This window comes from Leopardus geoffroyi, chromosome B3 (genome assembly GCF_018350155.1).
Source record: "Leopardus geoffroyi isolate Oge1 chromosome B3, O.geoffroyi_Oge1_pat1.0, whole genome shotgun sequence".
NCBI lineage: Eukaryota > Metazoa > Chordata > Mammalia > Carnivora > Felidae > Leopardus > Leopardus geoffroyi.
In genome coordinates this window covers 118346530-118363763 of record NC_059337.1, presented here as the reverse complement: position 1 = coordinate 118363763, position 17234 = coordinate 118346530, and the positions used below count along the sequence as shown (strand labels likewise).

Sequence of the window (17234 nt, the reverse complement as noted above, 5' to 3'; positions counted from 1 at the left end):
CATCGTTCTTTCTGGTTTATTGTTCGGTAGAAAGACAGGCTCTTGAAAACTTTGTATAAACAGCTCACAAACTGCCTCTCCTAGATTACAAAAAGTGAAAACCAATTTTCTTTGAGATGAGGCCCATGAAGCTGCCATTCAAATCACCATAATGGGAATAGGAACTGTTGTACCTAACATGCTGGGAGGTGCCTCAACAAAGGCATGCTAGGGCCTGTTTAAAACCTCTAGCATCTAGAAAGGTCCATTTTCCTCCCAATGCCTACGAATGGTAATAAAAGAGGGATCCAAGATCTGCCACTGATGTTGAATGAGTCTGAGAAGGCTTTTTAATGACCACCCCCCGCAATCCAGCCTTCAATCTTTCTCGAGAAGACTCAGAGAAAGGACTCCCCGCTTCCCCTTCTCCCCAGCTTTCTCCAGTCCAGGTGCACACCTTTCTGGGACCCAGGCACCGACTACACTAACAGTCTCACCCAATCTCATTACCCTTCTTGAAAGGGCTTTTGGTGAAAGAAAACTTCAGTTACTGCCAATCTTCAGCCCTTAGCAGAGTTTTTGTTTGAAAAGGGCCGGGGCGGAGGAGAGGGGAGTGGGGCACAGGCTATTCTAAGGAATTCAACAGGAAACAAGTACCTTTTATGAAAAGGACTTCTGAGCTCTCTGAGCTCACAACTTAACTGGAATAACTTTACTGAAGTGTCTCCACTTAAAACATAGCACCTCTTCCCAGCAGCCGGATGGATGGGATCTGTGTACACAGACAACCCATTTAAAATGCCCTCACTGGAAACAGGAATTGTGGCAGAGGCATGGCTGCTCCTCACTCCCGTAAGTCAAGTCCACATCCCTCTGGGTTGCACCCCGTGGAATTAGCTGTAGGAGAAACAGTAAAGGTCCTGCTGGACGGCCATGAGCAACCCTGGGGCTCCCCGGAAGCCCCCGAGCCGAGATGAGAAGGCCACACTGGGGATGTCAGACTTGGAGGTGGGGTGTGGGGAAGGTATGGTTCTCAGCAGGCAGGCATCATGGAAGCTCCAGATTCTCGTGTAGCAGTCCTGGCCCACTAAGAAAGAGGGAAGATACACAGCAGGTTAGTGAGAGGATGCACAGGAGAACGTGTATACATGTGGACATGGCTTCTCGCAATTCCTAAGGCTAAAAAGGACTCCACGGGAGCCAGAGCACAAATGCAAATGGCAACTATTTCTGCCGATAACATGTACTTCTTGAAAATCAAAGTTCCAGGTCTTCCTGTGCTCTAGAAGCACCACCAGTTGCAGGTATTCCAAGCGACCAGATGTGTTGGCTGGCGACGCCTTGGATGGTGCCCTAGGCATGTCGGCTAACAGGTGGGCGCTCTGCTTCTCTTGTCAAGGGCTGTTCAAGGGGGTGACTGCAACTGATTTCCTGTTTGTGAAATAGTGACCAGGAAGACCTCTTCACTTTAATGCATCCTGGGGACAAATCAGGTGATGACGCTCCCCAGAGCTTTTTCTAGTTTAAAGAAATTTTTTTAAACATTCAAAAAAAAAAAAATCTTTTTTTAAAGTTTATTTTGAGAGGGCGTGAGTAGGGGAGGGGTGGAGAGAGAGGGGCAGAGAATCCCAAGCGGGCTCCTTGCCGGCAGCGTGGCTGTGGGGCTCAAGCTCTTAAAACTGTGAGCTCGTGACCTGAGCCAAAACCAAGAGTCGGAGGCTCAACTGACTGAGCCACCCAGGTGCCCTGTGCTGTTTCTGGTTCGATGGCTCAGTGTGTCAGACCACGTAAGTCTTTAGGGCCCAGAGCTGTGAGGGATGTGGCACCTAACAACCACTGGCTGTGGCAGACCAGACGCGGTCTACACTACTGGAGAGCTTCCGAGGAAAGGAGGGCAGACCTTAGGGCTTCCCGGATTTCACATCTGTGCCTGTGGTCAGCTGAGACCGTGCACTCCCTCAGCTGTGGATGGATTCAGGCCGCGCAGTTCACCGATTACTGCAGCTAGCCCACCTACCCAGGTCTGCCTCTCAACGGGGCTTCTCTCTTTTATATTATCCAGAATACAGAAGTTCTTCTTAGATGAAAACTTATGGAAACTAGGCCTAAGCAGGAAGCTAACTGCTGCTGGCGGTGAGAGTAGCAAATCAGCCTGAGAAAGTCCTAACCAAGTGACGCTTCTTGGGCGTGGGGAACAAGTACATTCTGTAGGCATATTTGCAAATGTGAGGACTTGTCAAGACCAAGAACGTATTCCTTCTGTCAAGGGCCTACTATTTAATTTGTCAAACCACTGAGATTTCATGCTATCAGAACATTTTGTAGCCCAGAAACTCAAAACCTGTGATCAACCTGTAGCTCCTTTCAAAGCAGCGGCTAGACATTTCAGCTCCTGTTCTGCAGATCATGGATCCCCATGGACTGTGTTAAGCGGACCAGGAACCAGTGCTGTTACAATGACCTTAATTTCTTTTCTCAGCATCCTCTGCTAGAAAGTGAGCTCAAAGAACAGGGAGCCCAAGCTTTTCAACAGGATGGGCTAAGGGTCCCACTGAATGCTGACCAGGTGGACACCCAGGTCTCCCAAGCTGCTGTATTTTATTGCACCTAACCTGCCTGTTACTGAGGTGATGTTGTCCCACTAACATGGGGACAAAGGGCTGTCCAACTGGTGGATGTTTAACTGCTGCTTACTCATGTCCTACTCTACGTCCCATCTGGTCCCCCTGACCTCAGGAGTCCACAGTCCCAAGTATTCAGTTCAGATTTGGAGTAATTTCCCCTTCTGCCGTTTTATTTGACAGGACAGAATATCTCCCCCTCCCTAGGTACCTGCTACCACGATGCCTTCTTCCTCATGCACGTGCAGGGGCAGGTAGGCGTACTCGTTCACGTGACCTTCGTATTGCCTTATACACTTAGTGGTTCTCAGGTCCCACAGCTTGATCTGTGGAAAGCACAAGCGGCCATCAGAAAGAGTCTGGCAGGCACACTAGCGAACGTAGGCGCGGAAGCCAGGGAGGACAAGGTGGTGTCCAAACACCTCTCCAGGTTAGGAAAATCTTAAGTTTCAAAAGCATCAAAACCAGTTTTGTGTCTGTCTAGATCGGGCTGGGCTTCCACCTCTGCACAGCCCACAACTGCCTTTCCCTTGCTACTGTCTTGCATGAGGGTCTCTTCTGAAGAGCCCTTCATCTGGCAGAACTCTGGGCCAGTGGCTGCTACCACTGGGCCAGAGTCAGTGCTACCCTACCGTTCCCGCCATGTCAGATGCCATCAGGTTTTGCTCTTCTTGGAGGATCTGCACAGAGGTCACTGCTGAGTCGTGGAACAGGCGGGTGGCCTTCCAGCCCTTGCCCTGATTTCGACAACGCAGATCAATGGCAAAGATCTCCCCAGAACGACAGCCATTAAACAGCAAAGGAGCCTATGGAAAAAGGCACTGGTTGGTACCTCCTCCTCTAAGGCTGGGAGGGGTGTGCCTTCCAGAACAGAAGGCCTGTCTCACACCCCTCTCCCAGCCCCTGGATCAGAGGTGTGGGTTGATGGCTTGGTGGGAATTTGAGCCTCAGTGTATCCGGAAGATTTGAGCCTCAGTGTACCCTTAGGAAAGGGTAAGAGAACTGGACCCTATGTGTCTTCCAGTGTCCTCCTCACTGGCTGCACTGGACCCTTAGGCCTCATTCTGTGAAGCCCATGTGATGGCGCCTTATCTCCACCAAGGAAGGTCCTTTGTGAGAAGCGAGGGTGGGAGTATGGAGTAGGAGAGATGAGACATCCAGGGAAGTCATGGAGTCCCAAGCAGAGGGCAGAAGGCTGCAGAAACATGAAACATGCAGAAACACTTCTGTGCTTCCAGAAGACGGCAGGTTGGCAGTCTGCACACTCCTCCAGGCTTTTAAACAAAGATGGCATTTTTTAATGGGGGAAGTCTCTGAAAAGTAGGAATGACTAGAATTTTGTTAAAATTTAAAATATGTAAATTGAAAGCTAGGTATGAGGCTATTTAGTGTTATGAATTGAGACTTTGTCAAAAAAATTACTTGTCCTGATGGCTAATCCCAGTACTTAAGAAGTACTAACAATTCATTTAAATAGGAAGTTGTTTAAAGCCAGTTTAGGCAGCTTCCTGCCGTTGGTCCTGTCCCTGTGCTTTAATAAAATCACCTTTTTGCACTTAAAAAAAAAAAAAAAAAAAAAAACAAAAACCAAAAAAACCCAAAAACCCAAAACCCAAACAAAACCAAAACCAAAAGCCAGTTTAGCCAGGCCTTTCTGAATCAGCCAACTTTCCTCCAGTGCACATTCAATCACCAAGTAAACCATTAATCCTCTCTGATGTCCTTTTTTTCCCCTGAAAGAGAGGGACAACCAGATATCACACAGGAATCCATTTTCAGTCCAGCAAAATTTCCAATCTTGGGAAACTTTATACTGCCCCCTTCCCAATCCAACCAACCATGAGAGCAAACTGCTGGGCCAAGACATCGCTGCTGGTCCCAAATGACTGCCGGTGTCCTGTCACCACGTTGGTCACTAGGACTCGCCGAGACAAGCCTGACAGAAATAGGGATGGGGCAGAGAGACAAGGATCACTCACAGCCTGGACAGGGAGTTTGAAGTCTGAAATTCTTTATGCTGGGAACCTGCGGAGTCAGTCATGGCTCACCTGTACTGAAGCAGTTATTTGCCTGGATGTTCAGGGACCATGCACAGGACCAGGCCCCAGGGATCCGGAAACTGCAGAGCATGCCGGGCCGTTCTCCTGTTGATGGAACAGTGACTATAAAGGGTCGCTGCCCTGGAGGGATGAAGATCTCCTCTCTATGCTGCCAGGCCAGTGACCACTAGTTCTGGGAAACCTCCAGGAATGACTGCTCAGAAGGATCTATATCTTGGCCCCATTCTGGGTTTTGTGGTAGCAAAAAAGAGACACTCCACTAGGGTACCTGGCTTAAAAGTGGTCATTCTGGTAACGAGCACATCTTTCCCGACTTCCCAGTAGTAGCATTAGAACTACTAACTGCCGTCAGAGAAGCAGTGTGGTGTTTTTACAAGAGGGTTTCAATCCCACATCACACTATTAGATGTGTGATCTCAAGGAAAACATTTTTAAAATAAGCTTTTAAAGTGATAACAAAATTGATAACAAATTCCAAGTATATAGTTTAATGAGTTAGCACAAGGTAAGTATAGCTATACCATCATCTAGGTTAAAAAGCAAAATATTCCAGTACCTTGATAACCCTCCCAATTACCATCTCCCTACTCTTCCTTAAAGAGAATCACTCTCCTGACTTATGACACCATAGATTAGTTTTATAAGGCAAATTCTGAACCTCTCTTTGCCTCACTTTCCTCATCTATAAAACGGGATGACACATGCTCCTGCCACGTAAGCTTGCTGTACGATGAAACGGCAGGCAGCGGGCTAAGTGTGCCTCATACCCTCCACGTAACCTGCTGCGGTAGGTGTTCTCTTCACGGAGTTAAGCCATCTGTTCAAGTTGGTAAGGGGCAGAGCCGGGACCCACGCCAGGTCTACCCGAAGCCCTGCACTCTTAGAGGTCTGACCCTCGTCTAACTGATCCTAATTCTCTGAAAGACTGAAAACTTAATATCCAGAATGCTGCCAGGAAGGAGAAGTCCAACTGCCTTCAGGCACACAGAACGCAAACATCCCCAGCAGCACCTGCCATGCTTTTCTGCATGGTCTGTGCAGGAAGCCCAAATAAATACTCTGATCTCTTGCACTCATTACATACTCTTCCTAACTGTTCTGGCTGAGGTGACCCCAACGAAGGGGTCAATGGAGGGGTGTGTAAAGATGCACCTGCTTCTAGTACCAATCCTGGGTCCAGTTTACAGAATCCTACTGTGCTTCTGTAGGCTGTCCCCAGCCACTCTGCGGTCCCCACCCCTCCTGTCCAAACCTTCACCACGGAGTCTACACCGTTCTTGTGACTGCAGCTCCTAGGAGGCAGGGACCAAGACCTCCTTCAGAGCACCTCCTTATCCAAAGGAAAAGGCCCCGGTACCTGGGTGACTACTGACAAACAGCGATGCTGGGAGCAGGGTGGCACAGCCTGGAGTCTCTGCGATTCCCATGAGGCACAGCCTAGAAAGCTGTTAAGGGCAGTCAAGTACAAGGCTCTCCTCTGGGAAGAGAATGGGCATTAGTACCCTTCAAGAAACTGTAACGCCATGAGCCAGATTTAACACGCTTACATTTTCTAGATTTAGTTTCAGATTTTTTTTCTTTAAACTTTTTTTTAAACTTTGTTTACTTGAGAGAGAAAGAAAAAGAGCAGGAAGAGAGAGGGAGACACAGAACCTGAAGCAGGTTCCAGGCTTGAGCTGTCAAGCAGAGCCTGACACAGGGCTTGAACTCACAAACTGTGAGACTGTGACTTGAGCCGAAGTGGGACACCTAACCAACTGAGCCACTCAGGCACCCCAGTTTCCGATGTTTTAAAAGGAAAAATATGTCACAGTTAAAAGACTCTCTGACCCCTCCCCAGTCCAATGCTTCCCCTACCCAGAATCACATTCTAAAATTGGTCTGAGGTCTGGGCCATGCTCTATTTCCTTAGAGTATCTTCTACAACTTTTCCATCTTGCCGTCTTCTAGATTCATCTGTATCGAAGCTTGTAGCTCCTGTTCCTTCACTTTCACTGTGGATGAATATACAATTCATCTGCTGATGGGTACTTAACTTTTTTTTTTTTTTTTTTTCTCTGCTGCTGGAATGAGTATCCCCTCCAGTGTTCCTGTGTCCTACTCCATATGTGGGAGGCTGCTTTAAAGCAGTGTTTTCTTGAACCCACTCTAGGAGTTTGATTTTACGCTACCACGCACTGCATTCACGCAAATAACTGAAACAGAAGTTTTAGAAAATATTTACTCTTACTAAATATGGAACCGATTATTTTCTAGTCTGTTTCATTAAAAAAAAAAAAAAAAAAGTGCTGCTCATGAATGGATCTAATGGCCCACCGGCAGAGGTCATGACTTGCAGTTTGCAAACAGGCTCTAGTGTCTAAACCCAGTGTGGAACTGTGGGGTCACAAGGGGTTGCAACTTAAAGGGGTCTTACCAATTTACTTACACCAGCAGTTTCCCCCATCTGCCGAACCGGGCACTATCAGACTTTTAAAACTTTTGCTCATCTGAATGGGTATAAAGTGACATCTCATTTTAACTTGAGTTTCCTGGGCTACAACTGGATGTGCTGATCCATCAGATCACAGCCATTTGGGTTTCCTTTCCTTTGAACTGCCTCCGCATGTCTACCGGGCCATCTGTCTTCCGACTGCTCTGGCTCCTCTCCCTTCACAGGCAGAATTCTCTCAACAGGAGTCTGTGTTTCTCTACCTCCTTGCCCTCCTGTCACTCTTCAGCTCACTGAAACCCAGGTCTGACACTCCTCTTCCAATCAGGTGTTCTCCCCAAGGTCTCCAGCGAACTGTTTCTCACTCCCATCAACACTTTCCAGTCTTGCCTGTGGCCACACGACACTTTCCAACCACATGCTCCTTCGTGGCCTCCACAACCGCCCTCTCGGAGTTCCCTCCTCAGACCTTCTCTTCCACCTCCATTCCCTGGCCTAGATCCTAAGCCTCTTGGACGCATGCCCCTCCTCCACTCCTGCTCATCCATCCCACCCTCTCCCCTGCCCTCGGTCTGCCTGAGGTCTCACCATTGCCAGTCTCTTGCCCACACTACTTTGTAAGAAATACCTCCATGGCCACAATCTTCTAGAACATTCCAGCAGCCAGGGCCCCACCTTGCCAGAGACTTCAGACATCAGACCACTTACTGCTGTGCAATGTGCAAGCTCCCTTCTGCTTCTTCCTTCTGCTGTGAGCTCTGTCCCCTCCTTTCTGTATGGGATCACCTCCAGGAAGGCCACCCTAATCCCTTTCTCCCGCTTGCATCCAATTGCCCCACGGACTCACTATACAGACTGAGCACCTGCTGCGCTGCCATTTCTAGCACCTTGCACAGGGATTGCATATAAACTCAACAGATTTTGGAGGAATGAACACATACCTCAGTGAAAAATGTAAATACCTGCAAAGCAATCAAGCAACATTACTGATCGTCTGAATCGTGTACACATCACACTGCCTTGGGTGGTAAGCCTCCTGTTAAATATAGCAGTATGGAGAGTGCTGAAGCCATAAATAATAACACTGGAGCTGGGCAGCCCAGGGTTCTTTAGCCCTTCCTAGAGAAACCTCTTTTCCTTCTGGGTTTGGAGGGTGAGGATGCGGGGAGGGAGTCCCTACCTAGATGCACTTTCAGTTACTAGGACTAAGACCCAGGTTACCCTTAAACCCTATAGGATACTAACGGGGTCTGTATTAGATTTAACCCTTTAATAGGCCACAGGTTATTGAAAAGCCCAGTTAAGTACAACTTCGATCAAACCTCCCACCGTTCTTTGGGGGGAAAATGCAGAGGACAGGTCTAAATGAGTTCCAGGACCCTCAGCAGAAGCAGGGGGTGCACAGAAGCCTGAAGATTACCTGAAATGATCACCAGAGGGCAAGTAGCTGATGAAGCTACCACAGACCGTATCTTTAAAACCAATTATATGGATTTTTATCCTCTCCTTAGCCTAAGGAGAGAAACATGGGAAAATGTTATCCTGTTTTAAGATCAGAAATGAGAGTAAGGTTGTTTTCTCTCCTTTAAGACTTGGTCTCTTCTGTCCTCTTGTAACATCACAGTAACAGGTGGCCTTATCCTTCCACAGAATCGCACCAAATGAAAGCCACATAGAATTTTCAATTTACAGAACACACACAATTTTGTGTGTCTTCTATAAAATGTATAACCTGAATCTCTGTTTTTAAAATAGAGTGTTTTAAAATAAAATAAAATGTTTTAAAAACAGAGTGCCGTGGGGGTGCCTAGGTGGCTCGGTCAGTTAAGCATCTCACTCTTGATTTCAGCTCAGGTCATGATCTCACGGTTTGTGAGTTTGAGCCCTGCGTGTGGCTCTGCACTAACAGCACAGAGCCTACTTGGGATTCTCTTTCTCTCTGTCTCTTCCCCACTCACACTCTCTCTCTCTCTCTCAAAATAAATAAAAATAAAAAAAGAGAGACAGAGTGCCATAGAACAAATTAAAAAACCCCAACAGGTTCCAATTTTTTGAAACCATTATTTGTTGAGGACCCATGATGTGACAAGCACTGTGCTAAGTGCATTCAGAGACATTAACTAATATTAGCCTCGTGACAACTCATGAAATAGGTGTTAGGTACAATGAGCAGTCACATAGTTTCAAGAACTCATTTATTATGGAAATGAACCAAGGACAAGACATATGAATGTGTGGCTTTGGCTCAAACAATATTACTCTCAGAAGCACGAGACAGACAGGTGTCTTGTGCATCAAGAGCCCTCAGGGACTCCAGGGGAAGGGTCTAGCTAGCCTGAAACTACGCTCCAGTGCTTCTAGTAGAAGAACCCTGATAGCTCTCTGAGAGGGAAGAGGCTACAAGAAGAGGGCTCTAAAGAAGGCCGTGTCTGGCAGGGACCCCAGGCACAGAGCTCACACACTCATGTCCAATGCCAAAGGAATCCCTTTTACTGATGTATGCCCTCAGCCTTCCCCTGCAAGGGGTCCAGCCCACCCTCAAACCACTGCAGCTCTGAGTTCCTCCTCCTTCACCTCAGGAGGATGTGGGGTTTCTGCCTAAGGCTTTACTATTCTTTTACAGATCTTTTTTTCTTTTTAATGTTTATTTATTTTTGAAGGAGAGAGAGACAGAGTGTGAACAGGGGAGGGTCAGAGAGAGAGGGAGACACAGAATCCAAAGCAGGCTCCAGGTTCTGAGCTGTCAGCACAGAGCCTGATGTGGGGCTCGAACTCACGAACCACGAGATCATGACCTGAGCCGAAGTCAGACGCTCAACTGACTGAGCCACTCAGGCGCCCAGTTCTTTTACAGATCTTAACAGTGATGGCACATAGTGACATCAATGTCACCCTGGGACCTCGACTACTTCTCTGTGCTCCATGGGAATCTTTGTTCTCTACCTAGCTGCAATGCTCCTTCCTAAAGGGTGAGATGTGCACACAAAATGGTGCAGACCTCTGGCCCCTAGGACGCCACCTCACAAACCCCACAGACACTCAGCTCCTCATCAGGGCCTGGCCTGCCCACCAAACCTCTTCGTCTGCCAAAAGATACAGAATGTGGGAATCCAAGTGATTCAGCGAGGCCCAGCACACAGAGTTCACCTGGTGAGGAAACACACAGCAAGACAGAAAGACTGGTTTGACTGCCAACTCATGGAAAGAAATAGACAATGCCTGCCTATGGAATAACTAGTAGGGAGACAGACATGGGGTTTCTTTCTTCAGGTCTCACTCCTTTTAAAGACGCTGGAACAAGCGTTAGAACAGGGAAGTTCCCTGCTTCACCATGTAGCGCCTTGAGAGGAACAGGAAGTAACCCCCAGGCTTTGGTCCTCTGTCGTAGCATGGACCTCACAGAGAGACATCTAGTAACTTTCTGGTTTGGGGGCGGGTTCTCGGCAACAGAAGGGGACAAAACCCAACTCTGAAAGGCATACTGTATTTCATTTCATTCAGAAACCATTTTCAACCTGTATCCATCTTATGGCTCATGTCCCAAATGAATAGAATGTCACACAGCTTTTTACACATGCAGCCATCACCCAAGTGCAATTTAAAGGTTGCTCCCTAGACGGCAAGCTGTGCTGTATTATATTTATGTAATCTCTCATCTTTATGTATATTCTATTTATGTAACCTCTTTTTATTTTTAAAAAAAAATTTTTTTTTTCAACGTTTATTTATCTTTGGGACAGAGAGAGACAGAGCATGAACGGGAGAGGGGCAGCGAGAGAGGGAGACACAGAATCGGAAACAGGCTCCAGGCTCTGAGCCATCAGCCCAGAGCCTGACGCGGGGCTCGAACTCACGGACCGCGAGATCGTGACCTGGCTGAAGTCGGATGCTTAACCGACTACGCCACCCAGGTGCCCCATGTAACCTCTTTTTATTTATGTAACTTCTGGGTAGGCCACAGACTGGCTGAGTGACTGATGCACTGGAGGACTATCCACAAAGACTACAAGAGCCCACTGCCCAGGAACTCGGTGCCTGGCACAGGCTCCTTCGGGTCACCTCGATCCTCTGGAGGGAAGGTCTGTATAAGCAGTTAAAGAAGCCTCTCAAGCCTAAAGCAGTTTCATGCCTTCTCCCAACTATTGACAGTTATTTCTCTTCTGAGAAGAAACTCCTGAGGCCCTTTTCTTCCCTTATAGGTTATCAAGATCTAAAACTCCATTTTCTCTTGGTAAAATGAGGTACCCAAGGTTCTCTCCTCTACTCTAAATGGGCCAACTACTGCAGGCCCCCTGCATCCAAGGCAAAGGGGGTCGCGAGGCTAATGGGAAAGGCAACGTACCTTCCGGTTGGTGAAGTAGAGGTTTTCGTGCATATGCACCTTGAGTGAGGGGGTCTTCAGACCACGCAGGCTGATGATGCCATACTTGGAGCCTCCGACTTTGACATCATTCACCGTGAAGAGCCGGTCACTGTTGGTATCGGCCTGGAGGGGAAAGGAGACCATAGGTGACCTCCCAGGCTGAGCCAGGTGAGCTGCCTAAGACCACCTGCCATCTGTCTTAGATCCCATGCTCTGAGCATTTTCACTTGGTGAGTGCTCCCACCCACCAGGGAGCATGGAGGTAACCTGACTTGCACCTACTCAGTCCAGCTGTCACTGGGCAAAGCTAACAGGCATCTGATCTCACAGTCCGGGAGTGGGGGTGAAGGCGATGAGGGGGAACTGTCAGGAGGCATGAGGTCTGCACAGTGACTCCACTCAGAACTGGGTTTGGCAGAGTCCCTACATCCATCCGGAAGAGCCACATGGTGACACGCAGCCATCATGAAAGCCATACAACGATGTGGAAAATGCTAGTTATAACTGTGAAGGGGTAAAAGGAGGAAACAAAACTGGATTCCCATTACATGGGTACTTTTCCCCTCAATGAGATACAAAAAACAAAACACAAAAACCCACTGCATTGTAGGAAAAAATTACAATAGAAAATACTACGGGGCGCCCAGGTGGCTTGGTCGGTTAAGTGTACAACTTTGGCTCAGGTCATGATCCCACAGTTCTGAGCTTGAGCCCCACGTTGGGCTCTGTGCTGACAGCTCGGGGCCTGGAGCCTGCTTTGGATTCTGTGTCTCTCTCTCTGCTCCTCCCCGCCTTGCACTCCGTTGCTCTCTCAAAAACAAATAAATGTTAAAAAAAATTAAAGGGGCCAGGCCTGGGTGGCTCAGTCGGTTAAGCGTCCAACTTTAGCTCAGTTCATGATCTCACAGTTTGTGGGTTCAAGCCCCGCATCGGGCTCAGTACCAACAACTCAGAGCCTAGAGATTGCTTCAGATTCTGTGTCTCCCTCTCTCTTTGCCACTCCCCTGCTTGTACTCTCTCTCTCTCTCTCTCTCTCTCAAAAATAAGTAAACATTAAAAAAAATTTTTTAGGGGCACCTGGGTGGCTCAGTCGGTTAAGCGTCTGACTTTGGCTCAGGTCATGATCTTGCGGTTTGTGAGTTTGAGCCCTGCGTTGGGCTCTGGGCTGACAGCTCGGAGCCTGGAGCCTGCTTCTGATTCTGTGTCTCCCTCTCTCTCTGCCCCTCCCCTGCTCACACTCTGTCTCCCTCTCTGTCAAAAATAAACATTAAAATAAATTAAAAAAATTTTTTAATGTAGTTAATAATTATTTCAAAGCAAAACCCTACATATTTAAGTGTTTTATGTATACTTATAAATACAACATACACACATACATGGGTTTGGATGCTGGTGAAACTGTATTCACTTTGCAAATTTACTTGGAAAGCACAGTTTCCTGAAGAATCATGACAGAGACTGGAATCAGATCTGAAAAGCTGATCTCTGGGTGGCAAAGCTCCCTTCCCAATCCTCTGGTCACACAGCCAGCCAGTCACGTCTAACCCTGGGTGACTGGGAAGATCTGGGCACTAGTGCCAGCCTTGTGTGAGATGAAGTAGGAGGACCAGGGGCTCAGGCCATACTCAACAGCACAGGCATCGCCACCCAGTTTTACGGAAGAACCCCAGGGAAGGAGCTCCTGAGGGGCAAGTACTGCAAGAAACTTTTCCAGCGGTTCAGGTCAAACTGTGCCCCCAAACGCACGGGAGAGTAAAGCCAGGAGAGAGCACAAGGCCTGGAATACCCCTTGCAGAAGGGCTCTCCTGTTGAGGTCTCCTGGGGCGAGACCTCAAGGGTGAGCACTGTTGCTTCAGATTCCAGTCCTTTCAGCAGACCACCAGGCTGAGGTTCTCCATTCTGTGTCCTTCTCGAATTCTCAGCTTTCTCCTGGCCTCCAGGAAGGACAGGGCTTACAGGACAGGCCATGATCTCCTGTGGTCTCAAGCTTCTGGTCTAACTCAGTGGTGTATCGCCTTCTGTTTGCAGTGGACTCTCGGTCCTCTGCCAACATTTCCCTGAACCCTAGGTTCCAGCAATCTCTGGCCTTAACCTTGGCTTCCAGCCCAGGTCTAACCTAAAGCAGAGAAGATGCTCTGCTCCCTGTAAAGGACATGACAGAGCTGTGCTGGACGTGCAGGCCCAGGAGCACAGACCCTATAGGACCCTGCCACTGAGGTCAGAGCCAGCAAGCAAGGGAATAACACACAGTTGCTACTAAAGGATAGTGGTGCTTCAGGTCTGACTGATTATGCCCAGTATAGAAAGGATTAGAAGCCCCCGGTCCACTGTGTACCTTTTCAATTTGCAGACAACACACCAAAGGGAAAATTACATTGTGACAGTTCTCAATGTGGGGTGGGCTGAGGCTCTCAGATTAGATGACAAGAGCTGTAGTGGGGGTGACGATGGTCGGCACAGCCTGCCCTGCCAGCTCAGCGCCTGCCAGCAGGTAGCCAGTAGGCACTGGTTAGTACCATAAAACCAAGAGGACACCACTTGCTTTTGTGGCACCGGCTTCCGCACGGCTAGCCCCAATGAAAGCCAATGTTAAGCCATGCAGTGTCCGGGGACAGCAGCTATACCTCTGGCACCCGCAGGGCGCTCCCTCCCACTCACCAGTATGAGGTTAAATCGGTCGCTTGCCAAAGCGGAGGGATCCGAGCTCTGAATCTGGACCTTTTTCCTCTGCATGCAGCTCACTCGCAGCTCATGAGCTAAACTGCAGAGGGAAAGAGGGACGGGGAGGGCATGGATGTCGTAACGAGACACCCGTGAAGCAGACTCAGAGCCTCTGCCCTGGCCCACACCCTGGAGACCGCCTCCCCTAGTCAGCCACTTCTCCTCTGAAGTAATTCTCAGCAATGGAGTTGAGTAGGGTCCTAAATAACCTCAATTGTAGAACTCTTAGGAAAACTAAGGCCAAGAAATGGGTGGCCCATTCACAGGGTCAAAGGAAGATGAACTAGACCAATCTGTCTTTGGATCATCTCGTACAACTCTTTCTTGGATCATCTAGTACAACTCTTTCTTGAGACAAAAAGAACTTGCCTGAAAAATGCAAGAAACAGCAGGCCAAAGAGCACCCAGCTAGCAAGAACCAGGTATGGACCCCCTTCTCTCTCCACATCATGGCTGCAACCCCACTAAGAACAAAGCATGTTTTAGGGTGAACAGAGGTATTTCTACCTAGACCTTTAATTCCTTTCCCTCTCAGGAGGGAAATTTGGAGAGGCATACCCGACCCGACCTGGCAGATACCTCCTGCATGGCTGGCCTTCCCTGAAGGGGGCCTTGTTCCACGGTAAGTGCTATAAGGCACTCAAACTCAAGTTGTTTCTTCATAACATGAGTTCCGTGCACAGCAGGGAGACAGCAGAATGTAGGGGTTAGGAGCTCAGATGTTGGGAGTCAGACAATTCCACCCTTTCCAGCTTTACCTTGAGCCAGTCAATCAACTCTAAGCCTCAGTCTCTTCCGGAAACTGGGGGAAATATCAACCTAGCTCACAGGGTTTTAGTTAGAATTATATCAGACATTACAAGTGTATAAAGTTTAGAACACATACATCTGTTTAATGCTCTATTTTGGGTGACAACTTGCTGGAAGAGGAGAAGGGAGCAGAAATCTCATGGGAATGAAGCTACAGGGCCTCCTATTACACTAAAAATGATTTCAAGTAACACAGAGGAAACATCTTGAGAAATTTCTGCTCAGTTTCTCTGGCTAGATCCCGTCTCTCTCTCTGGCTTCCTACATGAGCCACTTCCCTTGCTCTACAGAGAGAATGCTTCACTCAGGGCTGGTTTTAGCAGCAGAAGGCAGGCTGTGAGCTGAGCCCCCCTCTCCCAACTGTGAAGACTCCTTACAGAGTGGTTATGTACTCCATCCTGACTGACTTCTTGGACCATGGAAATTAGAAATAGGAAAAGAATATTCATGAAGAAAACTTAACAACGAGGCATTGTCTTACCGGCAATAACTGGTGGCATTGAGAAAACCCAGCTTGTTTTTTTGGAGCAATGAAGATGCATTAAAGCCCATCCTGGCTATTTTCTAAATTAAAAGAGAAGAGAAGAGTAATGAAGTTTTATGTTATGGGATAATGGAGAATGTTTTCAGTTCCACAGGATGTAATGAAAAAGCAAGCGTACTAAGTTGGCAGAAACTATATGCATAAAGTTCTAATGGTCTCCTCTTCTTGGCAAGAGGAAAAGTCCATCACAGGAGAAAGAACGTGTGAGCTAGGAATTTGGTTTGGTGCCCACGTCCAGACTCCCCATCAATTTATGCCTGGGGAGATGAAGCCACCCCACTAGTGAACACAAGAATGGCACTGGTCACTCAGGTCTGCTTTCTGTTCGACTACTAGTGACCCCGGGGCCCCCATAAACCACTGAAATGTGCTGGGATGTAATCCCCAGAAGGGATGCAGGAAATCCTCATATCCAAACCATATCCCTCGGTTTTCTATTTAAAATATACAATTACTGAAACCATTTCATGCCACTTCCCAAGATTCTTCTGAGAAAGGACAAGATGTGAGAATCACTGATGAAACTTTGCAGATAAGAAAAGGGGGGTGGGAGATTTCTTGCCTTCTTACTCGCTTCATCAGATTACTATGGTGGAAGGTTGATGTCACATTCCCTCAAGTGCACCATGCTAAGTGTTACAGAGGCATCTGCTTGGCATCTCCTATCAGCAGTGGATGGATGTGGCCATCACGAGTGTGGAGCCCACCTTTTTCTGCTTGTCTTCTTCCTCCAGCAGCTGCAGCCTTTTGCTTTCCATCTCCTTGTGCCGGATGCTCTCCTTTGTGAGGGGGTTGCAATTGTTATGTCCGGGGAGCAAGCGGAAGTAGCGCTTCTTTTCCGGGTCAAAGTAATACCCTGGCAGATCTTTAGTCAAAAAGAAATGAAATCCACTTAAACACTGCACTGACCCACCTATGAAGGAACCCAGTGATCTGTCCACACCACCCCTTACAGATGCCTGTCTTTTCTGAGGGGCAGGAGGTGGGCTAACATTGTCACTCCCCGTCCGATGCCCATTTCGGTCCTGCACTGGCGGAGCCATTTGCCTCAGAATCCCCATTCCTGACACAGTCAGGATGTTTCGTCAGTGTTTTAATTTGCTCCAGAATTTCCTCCAAGCCGGGAACGGGCGTTGTTGACACACATGGAGTTCACACACATGTAAGTGCAGACACACATGGCTAAGAAGGGCAGCCAAAACAGTTAGAACCAGATGATGAGGCAGGATGAGGTTTCATCTTTTCTACAGGCAGGGACACAGGAGGTCTACCATCCAGCAGACGCCTCACCTGGCGCGGAAGAACTCCCAGCTGTGCCAGATGAGGTCGATGGGGCCTCGTCATCATCGGCACGGCCAGAATCCTGTGGGCTTTGCTGTGCCGCTGTGTTACACCTGTTGACACACAGTCACAGTAACTTGCAGTGAGGAGCTTGAGTCCCATTCTCTGACTGTGGGATCCTGCTGGGGTCAGTCAAGGCAGTTCCATGGCCTTCATTTCAACCCTCTGATTCTTCTGATTACCTGGGGAGCTCTGACCTCTCTTTTCCTGGAAAGCAGTGTTACCTACTACAAATATACAGAAGTCAGGGCAAGGTTTTGGTTCCTCATCCTTAACAGGACACGGGTCACAGTAATTCCCTTTCCTTGTCTCCTCATGTGAGCATTTTGTGAGATCTTTTCAAAATTTCCAAATGAAAAGGGGA

At 48.1% G+C, this 17234-nt stretch overlaps 1 protein-coding gene across 5 annotated transcripts in view; it reads right to left on the bottom strand.

Annotated features, from left to right (window-relative positions):
* DCAF4 (DDB1 and CUL4 associated factor 4) overlaps window positions 1-17234 on the bottom strand; it is a 32694-nt gene continuing 15460 nt past the window's right edge. For 3 of the 5 annotated variants that reach the window (XM_045451453.1, XM_045451452.1, XM_045451451.1), the window contains 12 exons: window positions 16820-16923; window positions 16237-16394; window positions 15467-15549; window positions 14113-14215; window positions 11434-11577; window positions 10189-10238; window positions 6018-6097; window positions 4649-4744; window positions 4439-4536; window positions 3233-3406; window positions 2812-2926; window positions 1-1066 (listed from right to left, as the gene is read on the bottom strand). In XM_045451453.1, coding sequence (XP_045307409.1) covers window positions 873-1066; window positions 2812-2926; window positions 3233-3406; window positions 4439-4536; window positions 4649-4744; window positions 6018-6097; window positions 10189-10238; window positions 11434-11577; window positions 14113-14215; window positions 15467-15549; window positions 16237-16394; window positions 16820-16923 — 1399 coding nt within the window. In that variant the 3' untranslated portion in view covers window positions 1-872. Of the gene's footprint in view, window positions 1067-2811; window positions 2927-3232; window positions 3407-4438; window positions 4537-4648; window positions 4745-6017; window positions 6098-10188; window positions 10239-11433; window positions 11578-14112; window positions 14216-15466; window positions 15550-16236; window positions 16395-16819; window positions 16924-17234 lie in introns of those variants that run through there. The other 2 variants (XM_045451454.1, XM_045451455.1) reach the window with 2 other exon arrangements.